The sequence below is a fragment of the Chelonia mydas genome, chromosome 3 (genome assembly GCF_015237465.2).
Source record: "Chelonia mydas isolate rCheMyd1 chromosome 3, rCheMyd1.pri.v2, whole genome shotgun sequence".
Lineage (NCBI taxonomy): Eukaryota > Metazoa > Chordata > Testudines > Cheloniidae > Chelonia > Chelonia mydas.
In genome coordinates this window covers 6,671,862-6,690,394 of record NC_057851.1, presented here as the reverse complement: position 1 = coordinate 6,690,394, position 18,533 = coordinate 6,671,862, and the positions used below count along the sequence as shown (strand labels likewise).

General features: G+C 48.2%; 1 protein-coding gene across 4 annotated transcripts in view; it reads right to left on the bottom strand.

Annotated features, from left to right (window-relative positions):
- Positions 1-374: 374 nt before the first annotated feature.
- The window catches only part of FZD3 (frizzled class receptor 3), a 115,931-nt gene continuing 97,772 nt past the window's right edge, over positions 375-18,533 (bottom strand). For 3 of the 4 annotated variants that reach the window (XM_037893833.2, XM_007066913.4, XM_043542078.1), the window contains exons 5-7: positions 8,993-9,141; positions 6,762-6,995; positions 3,631-5,958 (exon numbers count right to left, since the gene is read on the bottom strand). In XM_037893833.2, the coding sequence (XP_037749761.1) occupies positions 5,745-5,958; positions 6,762-6,995; positions 8,993-9,141 (597 nt within the window). In that variant the 3' untranslated portion in view covers positions 3,631-5,744. Of the gene's footprint in view, positions 1,093-3,630; positions 5,959-6,761; positions 6,996-8,992; positions 9,142-18,533 lie in introns of those variants that run through there. The other variant, XM_037893834.2, reaches the window with a different exon arrangement.

Sequence of the window (18,533 nt, the reverse complement as noted above, 5' to 3'; positions counted from 1 at the left end):
ATCTTTAAGAGGCAGAGCAGTATAAAAGTCCATGTACATGAATAGGATCTAGTGAATAGTCCCTTCTTGTAAAAGGGTGGAACAAACTACAGCATAATTCTGCAGTGACATCTGCAGACTCCCACTGACTGCACTGGAATACTGCAAGGGTACAGGGTCCTCTAGCATGGGAGTTATTTCAGGATCGAGGTTTAGAGTTTAGTTCTTTTAGATCAGGCTACTGGTAGCTATAGTAAAAAGCAGTATGTAAATCGAGCAAGCAGCAGCTAAGCAAGAGCTGGCTCCAAAATGTTTTTGAAGCAATATACAATTAAATGAATTTTGAAAAAATAAAATCAAAGCCTATTAAAAGAGACCAACTAAAACTATTTTTATGTCATTTTATTAAAAATTTTATAAGGTCTAAAATCAAAATGTACATCTACTATAGGGTAATCTGTCTGCCCACTCATGTTAAAGTGCTAAAAATCAAATGTTACAAAACTGATACTGGCCTACTGTAAACAAGTCTACCAAGAGCCAAGTAAGTAAAACCAGCTAACTTTAGGTACGATATCATGCTAATAACAAAAGTGCAACCACACTACATACAAAATCTCACAAACACTAAAGCTTTCCCCCTCACTCAGAAATGGATGATGTTACAATACATACATGAGAATCTCAACAGAAACATTTGAAGAGATGAGAATGCCATTAAATGCACTGGTCTTCATCATGAGAACCTAGAACAGTTAATTACAGTTGAAAACTTCTAAGATAACCCATCTCAGAGTCATTATTCATCAGCAATCAACGTAACAGTCATAAGATAGGTACATCAGCACAAAAGCGTAATCTGATATGAATTTTAACATTCCACAGCTCAAGTTGGACCTCTGGTAGCAATGATCTATCTGCATATGATATTAATTTGCCAGCAACGTTCCTCCTGCTTTAATGGTGCAGTCCTGCAAGGCATCCTGAGACAGCTCTTCCATTGAAATATATAGAAGATTGAGTGAGTGAGTGGCTCAGACCTAAAATAAGTTTAGTGCTTGTAAAAGATACCAAGATTGACAGCAGTAGAGACTTCAATCTTCTAGTCGGTCTCTAGAATACAATACAATACAGTACAATGTAAGCTTTTCTCACCCTTCATCTTTGTATCTCAACTGTTAATTCGGCAGGACCAGTTCTGAAGAGGATAGTAATGCAGTATCTATACCAGGGGTGGGCAAACTTTTTGGCCCGAGGGCCACATTGGGGTTGCAAAACTATATGGAGGGCCGGGTAGGGAAGGCTGTGCCTCCCCAAACAGCCTGGCCCCCGCCCCCTATCTGCCCCCTCCCCCTGACTGCCCCCCTCAGAATCCTTGACTCCTCCAACCCCCCCCCCGCTTCTTGTCCCCTGACCACCCCCTCCTGGGACCCCCACCCCTAACTGTCCGCTGGGACCCCACCTCCTATCCAACCCCCCCTTTTCCCTGTCCCCTGACTGCCCCAACCCCTATTCACACCCGACCCCGACAGGTCCCCTGGGACTCCAATGCTTATCCAACCCCCCATTCCTCATCCCCTGACCCCCCCCCAAAACCTCCGCCCCGTCCAACCGCCCTCTGCTCCCTGTCCACTGACTACCCCCGCCCCCGGACCCATCCAACCCCTGCCGCTCCCTGACTGCTCCCCCAACCCATCCAACCGCCCCCTGCTCCCTGTCCCCTGACTGCTGCCCCTGGACCCCCCTGCTCCCCGCCCCCTTACCATGCTGGAGCCAGCCACGCTGCCGCGCTGCCTATCAAGAGCGGCAGGACAGATTGCTGGCAGTGCGGTGTGCTCAGGCTGCGGGGGAGAGGGAAGAGCAGGGAAGGGGCTGGGGCTAGCCTCCCAGGCCAGGAGCTCAGTGGCCAGGCAGGGGGGTCCCGCGGCTGGGTGTGGCCTGCGGGCCGTGGTTTGCCCACCTATGCTCTATACCCATGTTATCTTCAGCTTCTCTGGTAAAAATCTGTAAGGGTACCAAATTGTGATGGAGGGTTATGACATGGATGCCTGCCCCTTAGGAACTAGACTGAGACCACCAGACTGATTTCAGCAGCAGTCCTTACATTACTACTAACCTGAGATGCTTCCAAACCAGAAGTCTATAGGTAAACTGTATCCTGTAATCAATCTCTGATCACCCATATTTCAAATATACAGCTCAGAACTAAAGCCTCTATAGCAAAAGTTACATTTGAAAAACTAAAACTAAGAAAATACCAATTTACAGCATTTGAGAGCAGGCAAGCTACTTTACAACCAAACTTGCAGCTTTTTTTTTTTTTTTTTGTTAAGTTTTCCAAAACATTTTCCAAACAAACCCCAAATAGTTTGTGATTCAATAGGCAAAACACTGTCCTTGAGAAATATTGCACTCTCAGACAAACTTGTACCTGTGACATCATTATTCTATCTTCATTTTGCAAAGCTTCATTAAAACCATAGACGTTAGGGTGAAGCACGTTGAAGACATAGTAGCTAAAGGACTAGGAAATGAAGAACATTGCCAGCGCTAGGGGATGCTGTTGCCATAGGCAATCTGGCAAATGCCTGACTTTAAAAGCCTGCAGTCAGAGATACAACTCAAGTGGTTACTGAACATTTCATTGTTGCCAGCAATCACCTATTCTCTATGTAGGGTAGAGTTGGCCCTGAACAGAAGTATGCTGGCATGAAGTTTCAGAGGAAAGCATGTTGGGCCAGCATGTAGTAGAAAGATCCAAGATGTTCACTCCTTGAGGACATGATGCTGTAACTGAGGTAATACAAACATAGATAGTTTTATGGCTAAGGCCTAAAACTAGGAATCAGGAAATCTTGATTTTATTTTCAGCACTGCTACAGCCTTCCTTGTAACCTTAGGTGACACAAACTCTCTCTGCCTCAGTTATCCCAACTGTAAAATGGGGATAATGCTAATACTAACTTTACACAAGTACTGTGATGCTTAATTCATCATTTTTAAAGGAATCTAAAATTGTGAGAAGACAGGTGCTTTAGAAATATGATGTAGTATTATATTAGTTCAGTTTTGAAGCTAATAGGATGTGGGGTTGGGACTACAATAGGATGGTGGGGAAATCAGCAACTGGAACCAGAATGTTATATTTGAATCACTACTTAGGCTGTGCATTCCATGGATAGAATAGGTAAGCGAGAAAGTCTAAACTCTCACATTTGGAACCACAAACACCCCCACCCCCCCAAAATTTAACAGAGATTTAAAACAAAAAAACCCCAAACCAACCATGGATCTAACCTCAACCATTCCAAATCCCCCTCCCACAGTTAAACAAGTCACAGCATAATGCAAAACCATTGTGAAAACCAGAATACTATTGCAAACATAGCAATAAAGATCAATGTAAAAACTTCACTTTCAGTTACAACATTTAAAAAGTTGAAGATAATGGACTCCCCTTGAAAATCCAAATTCCTACAAAATAACATCCCTTTGCAAAAAAAAAAAAAAAAAAAAAAAAAAAAAAAAAAAGTTGCTCAGTTGAAGTTAAATTTTAAAACAAGAACATGTTTCACCATTGTTGACAATATGGAATTGGAAGTTTGTCACCTTAAAAGCCACTCTTAAACACATCTCATACCCATCTGCTTTAAAAGAGAGGATATAGAATAATCAGAGACTTAACATAATACACAACTGTGGCAGTTAGCTATACATACAGCCAATCCAACAGAAATCATAGGGTCTAGTCTGCCCTCCAGGCATGTGTGCACACTAACTTTTATCACTATTAATGGATTTATGTAAAGGGGAGTGTATAGAGTAAGCTTCCAAAAATTTTTATTTGAAGTTGGTTTTGGTTCATGCCTCTCTTCTGGAGCAAAGCCTGGTGAGGCTGGGAAAAGCAATTTATAGCAAACAGATTTTTAAAGGCATGGCGACTCCCAGAACAACCTTTGATTTTAAAAACTAACATGGCTAAGTGATTTGCTGTCATGTCATTGGGGAATAATTAAAATGAATAATGGTTGCACAGCCTAAGTCTTGTTGCTCCAAAAAACCTCTGAAGTACATATCCTGGGTTTTTGCCCTTTTTTTGGCCCCTGAGGTTATGCCATCCAAGCACGTACAAAGTCTTTTCAACATGCCTCAAACAGGTCAAAAGGGGAATGAATATTAGGACAATGAAAAAATGTACAATTCCCAGCAGTATTCTACAGTAATGACTGAGGTAGGTTCAAATGTAACCAGTGTTTCTTCATGGTGAATGATACCTGAAACTGCTTCAGATCAACTGTACCATTTAAAACATGATTTGACTTTGCCTGCAATGTCCACAAAGGCAAAAGGAGAGCAAAATTATTCATGTTTCCATAAAAATCAGAGAATTCTCTGTTCCGAATGACAGTGGCGAGCTGGATAGAAGAGACCTATCATATAGGCCAAATACTCTCTCCAGTGCACACTCCACCTAAACGGGCTCGGGGCCTACCGAGGGCGAATGTGAAAACCTGCTCCACCTCCAAGATTACAGAGCGGCAGCAGTTCCTGACCCTGACCACCCCTTCACCTCCTTTCCACAGAAGTGTAATCTGGCTGGTGGATCTATGCACTCATGGATCCACTGCTGCACTCCTTCCTCAGTACTCTCCCACCTACCTCTAAACCTCCCACTCCACAACAACTCAGTATAAAGGGATCTCTCACAGAGCATATTTCTGTGGTCTCCTGGTGGGTTCCCACATAAACTCCCTGCATCCATTCCACCCACCCCTCCAGACCCAAGCTGCAGGGATTGGGATCAGGATTTGTTCTTACAGGTCCATAAGGAGAGAGGTCAAACAATCTAGTTTAAAGAGAAAATCCAGGTTCCCCCATCGTGTGTTTGAGAGGTCAGGAACAGGGAATCTCACAGTTTTTGTATGTTAATTTAAAAATGGGTAGCTGAATATTATCTAGGTAACTGGCTTCAAATTGAGTTTTCCACCTCTCCCCACAGAAAAATTGTAAACAAGCAGAAAATTTAAATAGTATTTGATAAACAGGCAAGGACAATACCAATTTAAAAAAATCATGCCTTCCCTTCCCCATACCCTAACAATTGAGCTTGAACAATTCTGTAAGAACTGACCATCTTCACTGGAGTTTCCATTCTTCCTGCTGAATGCTCATTCTTTTGTTTTATTTCCAGCATAACTATTTAAAAATGCCTGCTGATTTCTTACAGATGCCCTTTGTACAGTAGTTAATATGCAGCCCTCCCTCTGTGCTTGATGACAAGTACCACTTTATTATCTAATCAGAGACAAAAGGGTTTCATGGAAGAACTCCTTCAAATATTCAAGAGTTTCCTTCTGCTTATTGGAACTCTTAACATGACCTTGCCAGTGAGTATTCAAAGGTAACAATTACTGAAATTCAAAGTATTTGGGGATTTTTCTAATAAGAAATCCAGCTATGGTATATGATGGGAAAACAACAAGTTATCAAATAAATTATTAATAATTATCTACTGGTAGGTTCAAAATGAAGCTACCACTAGCTTTTACTTTCGTTAATTTCCAGATTGCTTATCATTGGGCATCCTAGCACTGATGTAAGCACAATGACAGCTGGCTTTAAAAAGGCAAAGCCAAACTTCAGCTTCCTGATACAAAAAATCAGCACCAATGGGAAGCATGAGAATACTGAGTATTATCACATCACTGAGAAATGGACTCCAAGTAACACTGTTGTAGGAGCTTCTCCTTTATGTTGAAAGCAAATCAAGCACTGGTTCCATCCTCTTCAATAACCCGGTTCATGCTAGTACCATGTGTGATGTGGGTCATTGGGTTGTTGCTGAGATCCCTGATGCTGCTGTGACGTGACTGTTCATTGAGCCGATGTGAACTGCTATGCCTGGAGTGGTCAGTCAGTCGTGACATGCTGCCATGAGGTAGTCTGTCTTCTATGCCTCTGTAGCTGCAGGGGGTGTACCTAATTTATAAAAACAAGGCCAATTTCATTATTACCGCAGGCAAGAGAAAGAGAGGGAGAGTGTGTGTAAGTATGTAAGTAAATAACTCTTGATTATATATAGTACTATGTTTTTATGAAAAACAGGAGGACTCATTCTACTTGGCTCTGCCACTGAACTCGTGTGACCTCTGGCAAGTTGCTTTACCTTTCTATGTTCCCCCCCGATCTATAAAATGAGGATAAAGATAATTACCATAGCACCATTCACACATTGAGAATAATAATTTGGTGAGTAAATACAGGTTACCAATGGTCACTTCAACTAAGCTGCTTTTCCCCCCCCCCCCGATTTCAGTAGAACGACGACAATTTACTCCAGCTGAGGATCTGACACGTTCTTCAGTTAGTCAAACTCACAGAAGTGTATAGAGCAGCCGTGTTCAAACACTACACTGAACTTAGAAGAGATTTTGTTTCCCAGGTAGTAGATACTATACACACACGGCACATTCTGTCTCAGTAGAGAAAGAGCTGTTGGCTGCATTCATACTCTGACTAATTCATACACTCATAACGACTGAAAAAAGTTACGGTACATTTCCTCTTTCCAACCCAGATGTTAAAGTTCTTTAAGGACCAAATGGAGAGGATATAATCACTAGTTTGGGAAGATGAATATTAGCAGAGGTTCAGAATCCAACCTCATGGTGGCCAAAGCATAGCCAAATGAAAAAGTGCAGGTAGTGACCAGGATTCCCCCTGAAAATAGAGGCTCATTAATTCCATGTACATGAGAATTTTAAACTATGCATGGAACTCACCTGCCATCGCGGGACCTATGCAGGCTGCCATGGTAGCTGCTTACTTTGCTGTGGACACTGCCTGCTTTGCTCCTCTGGTCATCCATCATAGCCAGATGAGTAGATGAAGCATGAGTGGAAGTCCCCTGAGTGGAAGTGCCCCTTGACTTTCGGATAATGGGGGTATTAGGATCCCTCAGAAGTGACTGAGCAAAATCGGGCTCCTGCAGCACCTGGCGGCTCTCATTTACAGCTCTAGTCAAAATATGGAATTGGAATAATTAATGTTAAAATAAAAAATACAGCAAAGTGATCTCAACAGCTCTTCCAAACCGGCCTATGCTATCATTAAACATGTAGCTTTAATACACACATCATGGTCAAAATGTTACAACTTTGTACCTTAAGAGCAGTGAGGCAGAACAGTCTGCTTATTTAGATGCCTAAATATGGACTGAGTTGCCTAATTTTAAGCACCCCAATCTGAACATTTTGGCCAATGCTTAGAGAATTGCCCTGTAACCTGTAATTGCTCTTCTAGCACAGGCACGTAGGGCATACGGTAACATAATTGCAATGTAAATAAAAGCTTTGCCATTACCTCACATGACCCCAGCAACTTCATGAATCCTATGGATCATGCAAGAACTAGAAGCAGTGTAATTTTCTTTTAAACCTGGAATTCCCTTATGGCCTTACCTCTGGAGAGTTCAGAGATATTGCAGCAAGAACATCCTTGAGATAGTGCAGGAGATCAACATGCCCAGATTCCTGCAGAAGCAGTCATCTTTAAACAGGAAAAGTCACTACCTTCCCCAGAATGATATTTTAAAAACTGAATTATAAATGTCCGTAAGAGCAGCATATTTTGGTGAAGTATACAGAATCTGTCTTTGCCTTAGCTCAATGATTGTGGTTCCCAGCCTGGTTTTTTGGAGCCCCTCTGTGTGGGTGCACTTTTAGTATCCTCTAGCTATGCTCTGGCAGAGTTGCCAGTAATTTTTCCATCCATTTGATCTCTTTTTAGTCATTTTGTAGAATGGAAAACCCCCCCCCGTTTTTTAAGCTCTCGTTTTTGTTTCCCTTCCCCTAGGGTCTCCCCCCTCACCTGATGGCCCCTTTTTCTCATTCTCCCACTCATCAAAATGCTACACTGTCTATTTAGCATGGGGCTGTCCATTGACAGCTCTGTGAAGACAAATCAGCTCTGCCTCTCACTGCTGATTTACCTGCAATACAAACAGAAGAGCAGCTTGAGCCAGAAGGCTGGTGTGTACTCTCCTGCAACGGTAAGGGCTACCACAGGAACATGGCAACAAGCCTGAAAGCTTCAAGGAGCCACCCAGTACTTTAACTGAAGGAGAACGTTTAGGATAGAGCAACTGGTGTCATGCAGCTTTCTCTACCCCATTGCTCAGATCCTCCACCCTATCTCCTACTCCATTCAGACTGGTCTGTCACTTCCAGGGATGTCCAGGCTAGGAAATATTGTCTTAGTCTAGACACAGCCTTAGTTGAAAGGGTGTATTTAGGTAGATAAAAGATTTATTAATTATACTAAGTTGCTATGAATCTTATACAAGTGACCACATTTAGTAGGTTACCTTTTGTCTTAAAATCTGCCCCAACTATACTGAGTGCAATTTTCCTCCATTTTTAGTAGAAGACCACTTTAGTGTTAAGCACTGGATTTGTCAGTCCATTGAGATGTCACTTAAGATAGATTTCACTGGAATTAATTGTATTAAACTGCAGTTTGGTAGGGGCTTCAATGCACAATACAAGGATTAAGAAGTGTACACAACTGCTGCAGAATCATGGTGGAAAACATGTTTGCTTCATCTCAATAGAAAGGATCAGTTGTCTAGCTAGGGAGATGGTGCTTATAGAGAAGGAAGCTATACTACTGCACACTTCAGAAAGTGACAAAAATGTGCAGTATTGTGGCATATCCCATTTCCTCTAAGAACAAGGAAGCAGAATAGCTTCATAATAGATGAAGAATGTTAATTTGATTCTGTTATCGAGAAAACAATCGGGTGCAAATACAGGATGGGTTTGTTTTTTGTTTGCTTTTCAGATATACTGAACAGTGCAGCATTTCTAGGCAAGTTGCCTCTGCTGCCATCCCCCTCTCCAAGAAGGAACTGGTTTGGACAGGATTAACTCGAAGTGCTCTCTCAGGATTACAGGCGAGAAAGGGTTTATTTGCCAATATTACACTGGTAAGTCTTTCACATAACAGCACTCACTCTTTTTTCCTGCGTCCATGAAAAAAGCTGGCCCATTCAAAGCAGGTCTTTTTACTTCCAACCCAAAAGACAGAAGGGATCCCAACTACTAGAGCCATAAGATACTTCATCAGAAAGAGAATCAGGTCTGGGCGACTCATCTGAGAGATCTAGAGAGAGGAAAACAGAAAAGAACATGTTGCAAACCACTATAGTTTGCTACTCCAGCTATTAACTAATTTAAAATAACTGTCTCAGCCTTGAGCCAAAGTAAACATCATCAGGGTTCCTTTGTTTCACAGTTCTATAGAACTTCACAGAATAATGTGCAGGCTGGTGCAGTGTAAAAACAAACGATTCAACTGCTGGGAGGTCTTGTATTTCTGGTCTGGTGTGGTGTCTGCTGAACAATTTTGAAATATTATAGGTTAAAGAATGAGCCTTTATAATTTGCGAATAGAGATAAACTACATAAACCCATGTGCTCCAACTTCTGCTGGAAAAATCAATAATACAGACACCTCCAGATCATGGAACATATTCAACAACCCCTTGTCTCTTATTCCAGTGAGGAGCAGATTCTTGTTTTCCATCCCCTAGAGCCTTGGTTTGTCAGCAAGATGCTACTACATGATTCTTATTCTTACTCCCCATTGGATGATTCATGAAGAAACAATCACAGCTTATACTAAGTCCTTATTACCAAACAAACAATGCGAGCACTCGTTCGACAAAATTTATGATCAGTACATTTTGAGAACTTCTTGAGTTGTAGCCGCAAGACATGAACCATAAAAAAAAAAACAAGATTTCAAGCTGAAGTTCAAAAGAACTAATTTTGCCTGAACCACCCCACCCCCTAGTTGCAAGTAGAACTAATTCACTCTGCGTTCTCTGCTTTGCACTGCTATAGTATCCCAGAACTATTCACGTGACACTATCACTAAAACCGTCACAATTAAAAAAATACCCTCAGTCTCAGATGTCCACAATCAGGAAGCCATTTCCTATCTCAGGATCTCCAACTTCTGGTCAACCTTCATTGAAAGCTTCCACTGGCAGTATACGATCTGCCATTAAATGATGTAGGAAATAATCTGAGGAGCAGAATACCACTACCAGAGATGTGCTTCACGCAATATGGTCTTAAACATAAAACACTCACTTTCTGTTTACTAGCAATATAAATATTTATTTAGAGTAAAATCAGAAAGCAGTGTGATGATCTGAACATAATACCATGAATACAATGCCCTAAATTAACACTGGGCAAACAAACAATGATAAAGCTGTCTTTTCACAGGAAGAAAATTCAACTGGAGTGTCATCAAGCAGGGTTCAGCAGCTATTTTATCAAGATAACTTTATAAAAGCAACGGAATGGCTGATGAACTACTGTCTACTCAATTGCATCTCATTTTCTGATGTGCATGTCAGTAGATGTACATACCAGTGAAGATACAGTAGTAATTATTATAACTCTTTGCATCTCTATAGTGTCTTCTCTTCCAAGGATCTCAAAGCCCTTTACAAATAGTAGCATTTACTTTTGATGTTGGCAAGTATAATCATCCCCATTTTACAGATGAGAAAAATGGAGGCACAGAGAGGTTAAGTGACTTTCCCAAAGTCACACTGCACATCCATGGCAAAAAAGAATACAAACCAAAATTCATGACAGCCAGTCTTGTTCTTTAACTACTATATGGCATTCCTTCATCATGGACATAGATTTTTTAAAAAATGATTAAACCAGAAACACAATGAGCATTATCATGAGACTTTTCTTTGAGTTCCTGTTTGAATCAAGTGAGCTCAATTTTCCCATTGTCATTAGTTTGCTCAGCATCTCTTTTAATCTAGTTTCCACCACTTTCTGCCAAAGAGAAACTACTGATGTTGAATGCCTTTGACAATACTATAGACTTCTCCATATTTTTATCCATTTAACCATACAAAACTGGTCTGAAAGCTTCCTAGGTGGTATTGTACACAACCCTATTATGGTGATGGTTTTTGTTTCTTTGTTTTTTCTCTTTTAAGTGGACCATTCTGTTGATATCAAACAAGTATCCTGAGTTAAGCTTTCAAAAAATAGCCTAATTACTACACAAGAAGTACATTTTATACAATTTGAATAGCTTTGAAACACGTAAATGGGGCACTAACTTGGTGGGAAGCATCATTTCCTAATGTAGATTAAAAGATTTGGATAGACTTTTATATACAAGAGTCTATTCCCTGCATACTGGACCAAATTCTCTACTGGCATAACTATAAATGACTTATTGGATTTACACCATCACAGAATTTAGTCCATTTTATTAATATTATGAAGTTATGCCTCTGCTACCAAAGCCCCCAATGATCTACTGATCATTATAATGCCTGTTTCACAGGATATGCTCTGAAAAGTACCACGCTTAATTCAGTGCTTGAATCACAGCATACCATCATTTTAACTTCAATCAGGAGTTGAAGTTAACTCCAACTTCAAGGAGTTTTATGTTGGTCCTGTTGTTACCTACTAGACATCCCTGTGTGTGAAGAAACCTAATCAATTTCCCCCAAAATATCCTTATCTGAAAATCTTATGATAAAAATGGTCAAAAGAATAAAACTTAAAAACCACGCCAATTATAAACTGTACCCTAACAACAATCTTGTAGACTTGTGAATGTACAGTATCTCCTAGTCCTATAGAAATGGGGCATCATTGTTTACTACTGCAAATAACTGAATCTTCATTGCATAGATTAAGTGCAAGCCAATACTTTAATACAAATGTATTCATCTGGATTATATCAGCACTTTTGGGTTCAGCGCATCCATGCTTGGTGGATTTCCAAAGGGTCCCAGGTGAAACTTTATATATATATAAACATACACACTATATATTGTGACAGGGTCAGGCCAGATGGCTACAGGAGAGTGATAGAAGGCAGATATATTAGCCCCAGGTTAAGTGGGTCCCTTTTCCCTGGGTCAAGTAACAGGGAAGGTTTTTTTTTTTTTTTTTTTTTTTTTTTTTTTTGTAACAGAAAAGAAATTTATTTGTAACAATTACAGAAATTACAAAAAGATAAAGAAAAACTTAGCAACAAAACAACGTAATCAGAAGGTATAACACAACAGCTTTCAGGAGGGAGAGGTGTTCAGGTTAGCCCAGGCCCAGAGCGGGGGGGCTTCCTCGACACTCGTGGTCTTCCACCCTCCTGAGTTACCTGGTGGCCTAGAGCGGGGGGGCTTCCTCGACACTCGTGGTCTTCCACCCCCTCGAGTTACCTAGTGCCGCGCCCAGGGTCCCCGACCCTCCCTCTCCTGAGAGTGCCCGACAAGATGGGCACGGCTGTGGGGTGGGTGGTTGGGAGGGAGGGGGGTACACCCATGTATTATAAGACCCCTCCTAGATGACAATAATGATGGTATTCACAGCAGCTAACGGCTGTGGCTGGCGTCCCTCGCTCCATTCCTCAATCAGAGGGTCAGGCGGAGGGAACCGGACGGGGTCACCGAGCAGAGAACCCCGGACAGCGCCCACCGCTCCTCGAAGGTGTCAAGGGAGTCGGTGGACGCCGCCCAGAGGAACTCCGCCCGGATGCGTGAATGTACTGAGGATCGGAAAACGGCCCTACAATCGCAGGACGCCTCATGAGCCAACCTCCGCTCTCTGGTCTTATAAATGGCTGTTTTAGCCAAAGCTAGGAGGAGGTTAACCAGGAGATCCCGCGACTTGGTGGGGCCACGGATGGGGAGTGTGTAGATGAAGAGGTGGGGAGAAAAATGAAGCCAGAAGCGCAATAGAAGATTTGTGAGGAGCCGAAAAAGGGGCTGCAATCTGGCACACTCTAAATAGACATGCGCCAGGGTTTCCCTCACATTACAAAAAGGACAAGTATCCGGGATGGAAGTAAACCGTGTCAAAAACACGCCCGTGCTCACAGCCCCGTGAAGGAGCCGCCAACTGATGTCCCCGACGGGCCTCGGGACCAAGGTGGAGTACAGGCTGGCCCACCGAGGTTGCTCACCCTCCAGAGGTGGTAGGAGATCTCGCCACTTTGTATCGGGGCGGGACACCAGGGTGCGGGCGTGAAGGGTATGAAGCGTGAGTGTATATAGATATTGCCGTGGTGCAACTTGAAAACCGACCGGTTGCAGTTCATGCAGCCGGCTTGCAGTGAAAGGATGAGGGGTGTGTTGGGATCGGCAGGGTAGGGGCCCGATGGAAAGGTCCGGCGGGCCTGGGGTAGAGGATGGGCGGGGTGCGCCCTCGCGCAAGGCTCGGCTAACATAAGCCCGAGCGGCGGGGGTCAAAGCGGCCTCCACCTCCTGAAGCACGCGCCGGGGGGTGCGAAGGCTGGAGAGCCCCATGCGTCGAGCGAGCGTCGGGGGATCCAGCCAGTCTCCCCGGTCGTAGTCCAGGAGGTCCCCGACCCTCGTAACTCCCGCCAGGACCAACCTCTGGCGCACCGTGCGGGACTCCGCCGCCTGCACACGGAGTTGGGGGTTGTGTAGCAGGGGCTCCGTGAGGAGATCTGCCCCCACGATGGCCGCCACGGACCTGGTCGTTGAAAACAGTTTCCAGGTCCGGAGGAGGTCCTGGTAGAAATCCGGCAGCCCGGAGAGGTCTCGCGGAAAACCTCTCGGACAAAGAAAAAAGAGCTGCCGGTCATATCGGAGCCCATGGAAGCGGCGTAGGAAGGCATGCGCCAACATGCTCCACGTCGAACTACCTGCACTATAAAGGAGCCTCTGCAGGGCCTGGAGGCGGAAAACACGGACCTGAGTGTACAGACACTTCAGGCCCTGCCCTCCTTCCTTCAGGGGCAAATGAAGAACTCCAACAGGGGCCCAGTGCAATCCTGACCAAAAGAACTCCAGAATCAATCTCCGGAGGTGGGACAGGAAACCCGGGGCCGGGGCTAGGGTGTTGAGCCGGTACCAGAGCGTGGACAGGACTAGTTGGTTAAGCACCAGTGCTCTCCCTCGAAGGGAGAGACATCGGAGTAGCCTCGTCCATTTCCTGATCCGCTCAATCACGCCGCCTTCCAAATTTTGCCAGTTCTCCGGCGGAGAAGGGTGCGTGGCAGAAAGGTAAACGCCGAGATAGAGCAGAGGGCCGGCGCTCCACCGGATGGTCTGAAGCGCGGGTGGGAGGGAGCTTACCTGCCGCCAGCCCCCCACCGCCAAGCCAGAGCTCTTGACCCAGTTGACTCGGGCGGAGGAGGCTGCCGAATAGATGGCTTGGCATGCCTCCACTCGCGCCAAGTCGCCCGGGTCCTGGACCACGAGGAGGACGTCATCGGCGTACGCCGACAGGACCAGCCGCAGCTCCGGCTCCCGCAGCACCAACCCCGTCAACCTCCTGCGGAGGAGACAGAGGAAAGGCTCGATCGCCAGAGCGTACAGCTGGCCTGAGAGGGGGCACCCCTGCCGCACCCCTCGCCCGAAGCTGACCGGTTCGGTCAGGGTCCAGTTGAGCCTAACCAAACACTCCGCGGAGGCGTACAGCACCCGGAGAAAACTCACAAACTGAGGTCCGAATCCAAACGCTCGCAGGGTGCTCAGGAGGTACCCATGATCTACTCTATCAAAAGCCTTCTCCTGATCGAGAGACAGGAGGGCGAACGACAGACCGTCTCTCCGCCCGAGTTCCAAAAGGTCTCGGACTAGAAAGAGGTTGTCAAAAATGCTGCGACCCCGGACAGTATAGGTCTGGTCTGGGTGAATCACGTCCGCCATCACGGACCCTAGCCGCAGCGAGATTGCTTTCGCTACGATTTTGTAATCCGTGCTAAGGAGTGAGAGGGGACGCCAGTTTCGTAAGTCGCGGAGGTCCCCCTTCTTCGGCAGCAAGGCGAGCACCGCTCGTCTGCACGAGAGAGGGAGGACCCCGCTCTGCAGGGACTCAGCCCAGACAGTGACTAGGTCTGGGCCAAGGATGTCCCAGAACGCACGGTAAAACTCCACGGTCAGCCCGTCCATGCCCGGAGATTTATTGGTGGGCATGCGACGGAGGGCTTCCGAGAACTCGGCCAGGGTGAGAGGCAGCTCTAGCCGGTCTCGGTCGCCCACGCTGACCGTGGGGAGTTCCTCCCAGAGCACCCCGCAAGCGCCAGGATCGGTCGGATCCGGGGAGAAAAGGTTTGCGTAGAAGTCACGGGCCCTCCCACACATCTCCTCCGGATCCGTGAGGGGGGTGCCGTCTTCCGCTAGAAGGCAGGTGACGTGTTTTTTGGCCCCCCTCGTTTTCTCCAGGGCGTAGAAGAAGCGGGAGCCGCGATCCATCTCCCGAAGGAGGCGGATGCGGGACCGGACAAAGGCACCCCGGGCCCGGTGGTCCTCGAGGGCTCGAAGTTCCTCCCGCTTCTCCCGGCACGCTCCGCAGAGGGACGGGTCCCCGGGGCTGGCGGCCAGGCGCCTCTCCAGCTCTAAGACCTCCCGTTCCAACTGCTCTATCGCCGCATTTCTCCGTCGGCTGGTGCCCCGAGTGTAGTTGCGGCAGAAGAGCTTGGCGCGTACCTTCCCTAGATCCCACCAGCGCCGCACCGAGGGAAAGGCACGCCACTGCTCCCGCCAGGCCAGCCAAAACTCCCGGAAGGACATCACAAAGCTCTCGTCCTCCAGCAGGCTGTTATTAAAGTGCCAGTAAGCCGGCCCCGGTCTCTCTACACGGAGGGAGACCGTGACGGTAACTAAATGATGGTCGGAAAAAGGGGCCGGCCGAACGGTGGAGGAGTGGGCCTGTGAAAGATGGAAACGGGATAGGTAAATACGGTCTAACCGAGAGCGGTGTGACCGATGGGCCTCCACCCGGACGAAAGTAAACGTGGAAGTGTCATCTGGGTGATGGTCACGCCAGACGTCCACTAGGGAGTGATAATCGACTATGTCTCGGAGAATGGTCGCGGCGGCCGGGCTCGGCTCGGCCCCCGAGCGGTCCCGTTCCTCAAGGGTGGTGTTAAAGTCCCCTCCCAGGATCAGGCACTCGTGCGAGTCTAGGGTGCCGAGAAAATCGGACACCTGCTGGTAGAATTGTGGCCGCTGTGAACTCACTTGCGGGGCATAGATATTAACAAGATTGACCACGAGCCCCTCCAGACGAACTCGGAGGTGCAACAAGTGGCCCGGCACGGCCTCAGTGACCCCTAGCACCTCGGGCCGCAGGGTGGGGGAGAACAGGGTCGCCACTCCAGCTTGCCAAGTCGTGCAGTGGCTGAAGTATACCCCGTCCCCCCACTCCAGCCGCCACCTATCCTCGGCGGTTGGGTCCGTGTGGGTCTCCTGCAGGAAAACCACAGAGTACCCCCCCTCCCGAAGGTAGGAGAGCACCTGGGACCTGCGGAGAGCCATCCTACAGCCCCTGGTGTTCAGGGTTACAATAAGGAGAGGTGTCATGCGGAGGGCTGGGGGGGTGGGGAGTTCTCATTGGTGGGGGTGCTCAAGGCCCCCGGCGGGTCGCGTAGCAACCCGTGTCCCATCCCGTGAGTAAGTAAATCTCTCCGGAAGCTGCGGGCCCGCTCGTAGGCCGCGGCACCGCCCTTCCCTTGCCCTCTGCCCTCCCTCATAAGGGCTCTCGCGGCCCGAAGGAGTCGATCAAAGTCCCCCCATTGCTGGAGAGCCAGCTGTGCCCTACCGCGGGCACCACGGCATCGTTCTAAGAACTCCCGTAGTGCATGCTGCAGCTCATGGGGGGGTGGGGTTACAATTCCCAGAGCAGTCCCTGGTGGGGCTCTTGATACAGCCTCGTGGTCCGCTAAGGCGGGTAGGCAGGGTGCGGACCGCCGACGGGGTGTCTGACAGGCTGGGGTTATTAACTCCATCTCATGCCTTGGGGTGGACGGGGATGGCAGGGGGAAAGGTGCAACTCCTGAGGAGTCGCAACTAGAAAACGTAAAGACTGCTCCCTGGGGGGAATCCGCAAAGGGCGGAAAAGAAATAACCCCAGGGGCGGCGGTAGCCTTGCAGGAGGAGGGAAACTGAACCGGAATAGGGGTGGGGCCAGGGGCAGAGGTAAGGCCCTGGGCTTCAGGAGGCGAGCAGCGGAAAGAAGGTGCCTCCCGAGCAGGGTCGGGGGTTAAGGGGCAAGGGAGGGGGCTCCGAGGAATGCTGGGTACTGGCTCCGGGGTGGTCGTGGCAGCCATGGCATCAGGTGGTAAACCACTTTCCGTGGGGTGCTCACCCGGAAAGGCAGTCAGGGGGAAAGAACATGGGGAAAGGGGGCCTGGGGTGAGATTGCCCAAATCGAGGCCGGCCGGCAGTAAATCATCCCCTCCCTGGGTGACCGGGGTCAAATCTAGGGCTTCAATCTCTGCATACACAGAGGAGAGGCCAACTCCCACCACCCCAGGGGCCTCTCCGCTAGGGCCCGCCTCAACGGTCACGTCGGGGTTCGTAGGGAGTTCAGGTGGTATCCGGTTAGAAGGGGCTTCCTCCGGGGCTTCGGAGGGGAGGGTCCCCCGCGGAGGGGGGGTTCCACCCTCCAGTGCTGGTCTATCTTCACCTCCCGACACCAGCGAATGGATCTCACTCGTGGCCGAGGCGGGAGGCTCAAGGCCGGTACCTCCCTTCCTGGTCTTCCGGGGGGCTTCCGCGTCAGATGAATGCAGCGGAGCTCGAGCCCTCCGCTTGCCTCGCTTCCCCTGGACTACAGTCCAGCCCTCCATGGCGTCGTCCGAGGGTTGAGTAGCAGGGGACGGAGCGGGGCGCGGAGGCAGAGATTCAGGGGTTCGGGGGGGTAGCGGTGAGGCAGCATTAGGGGCGGGGGGTTCTCCTTGGGGCGAGCCCTCTCCTGCACCCAGCAAAAGCTTTGCCACACCCCCCTCCATAGGCTCTGCCGAGGTGGTTACAGCAAGAGTGGGACTCCCGTGGTCGCCCGGGCGTTGTTGGAGAGGTGCCTCTTGGGCCCGGACGGGGGCAGCGGTGGATCGGGTGGGAGGAGGGGTGGTTTCAGGTGCCGGGTGGCCAGGGGTGTCGGCAACAACGGGGCCGATATCCCGCCGGGTCTCGGGGGTCTCAGGTGCCCCTCCCCCCCGGGCCAAAGGGCAGTCCCTGCGGACATGCCCCGCCGAGCGGCAGAGGTAGCACCGGGCCTCTCCGGTGGAATAAAAGACCCTATAGCGGGCTCCCTGGTAGGGAACTAGGAAGGACCCCTCGAGCGCCTCTCCGTCACGCACCCCCGCCGGCAGTGAAATCTGCACTTGCCGGCGGAACGAAAGGACGTGACGGAGGGTGGGGTCCTTGCAGCCTAACGGGAGAGGGCTAATTGCAGAAACAAGCTTCCCCAGGGCAGAAAGAGCAGGTAACAGGGCAACGTTAGGTAAAAAGGGAGGAACGGAGGTGAGGACGAAGCGAACGCCCAGATCTTCTAGCGGTTCTAGGGGGAGAAACACCCCCCCCACCACTAGACCCTTCTCCACCGCCTCCTGGGCGGCAGTCTCCGAAGCCAGAAAGAAAACGACCTTCCCATACATCTTGGAGGCCGCCACAATGGCCATGGGTCCTACCACTTTCGCCAACGCCTGCACGTATGCCTCCACGTGGGGCGAGGTGGGCACTAGGA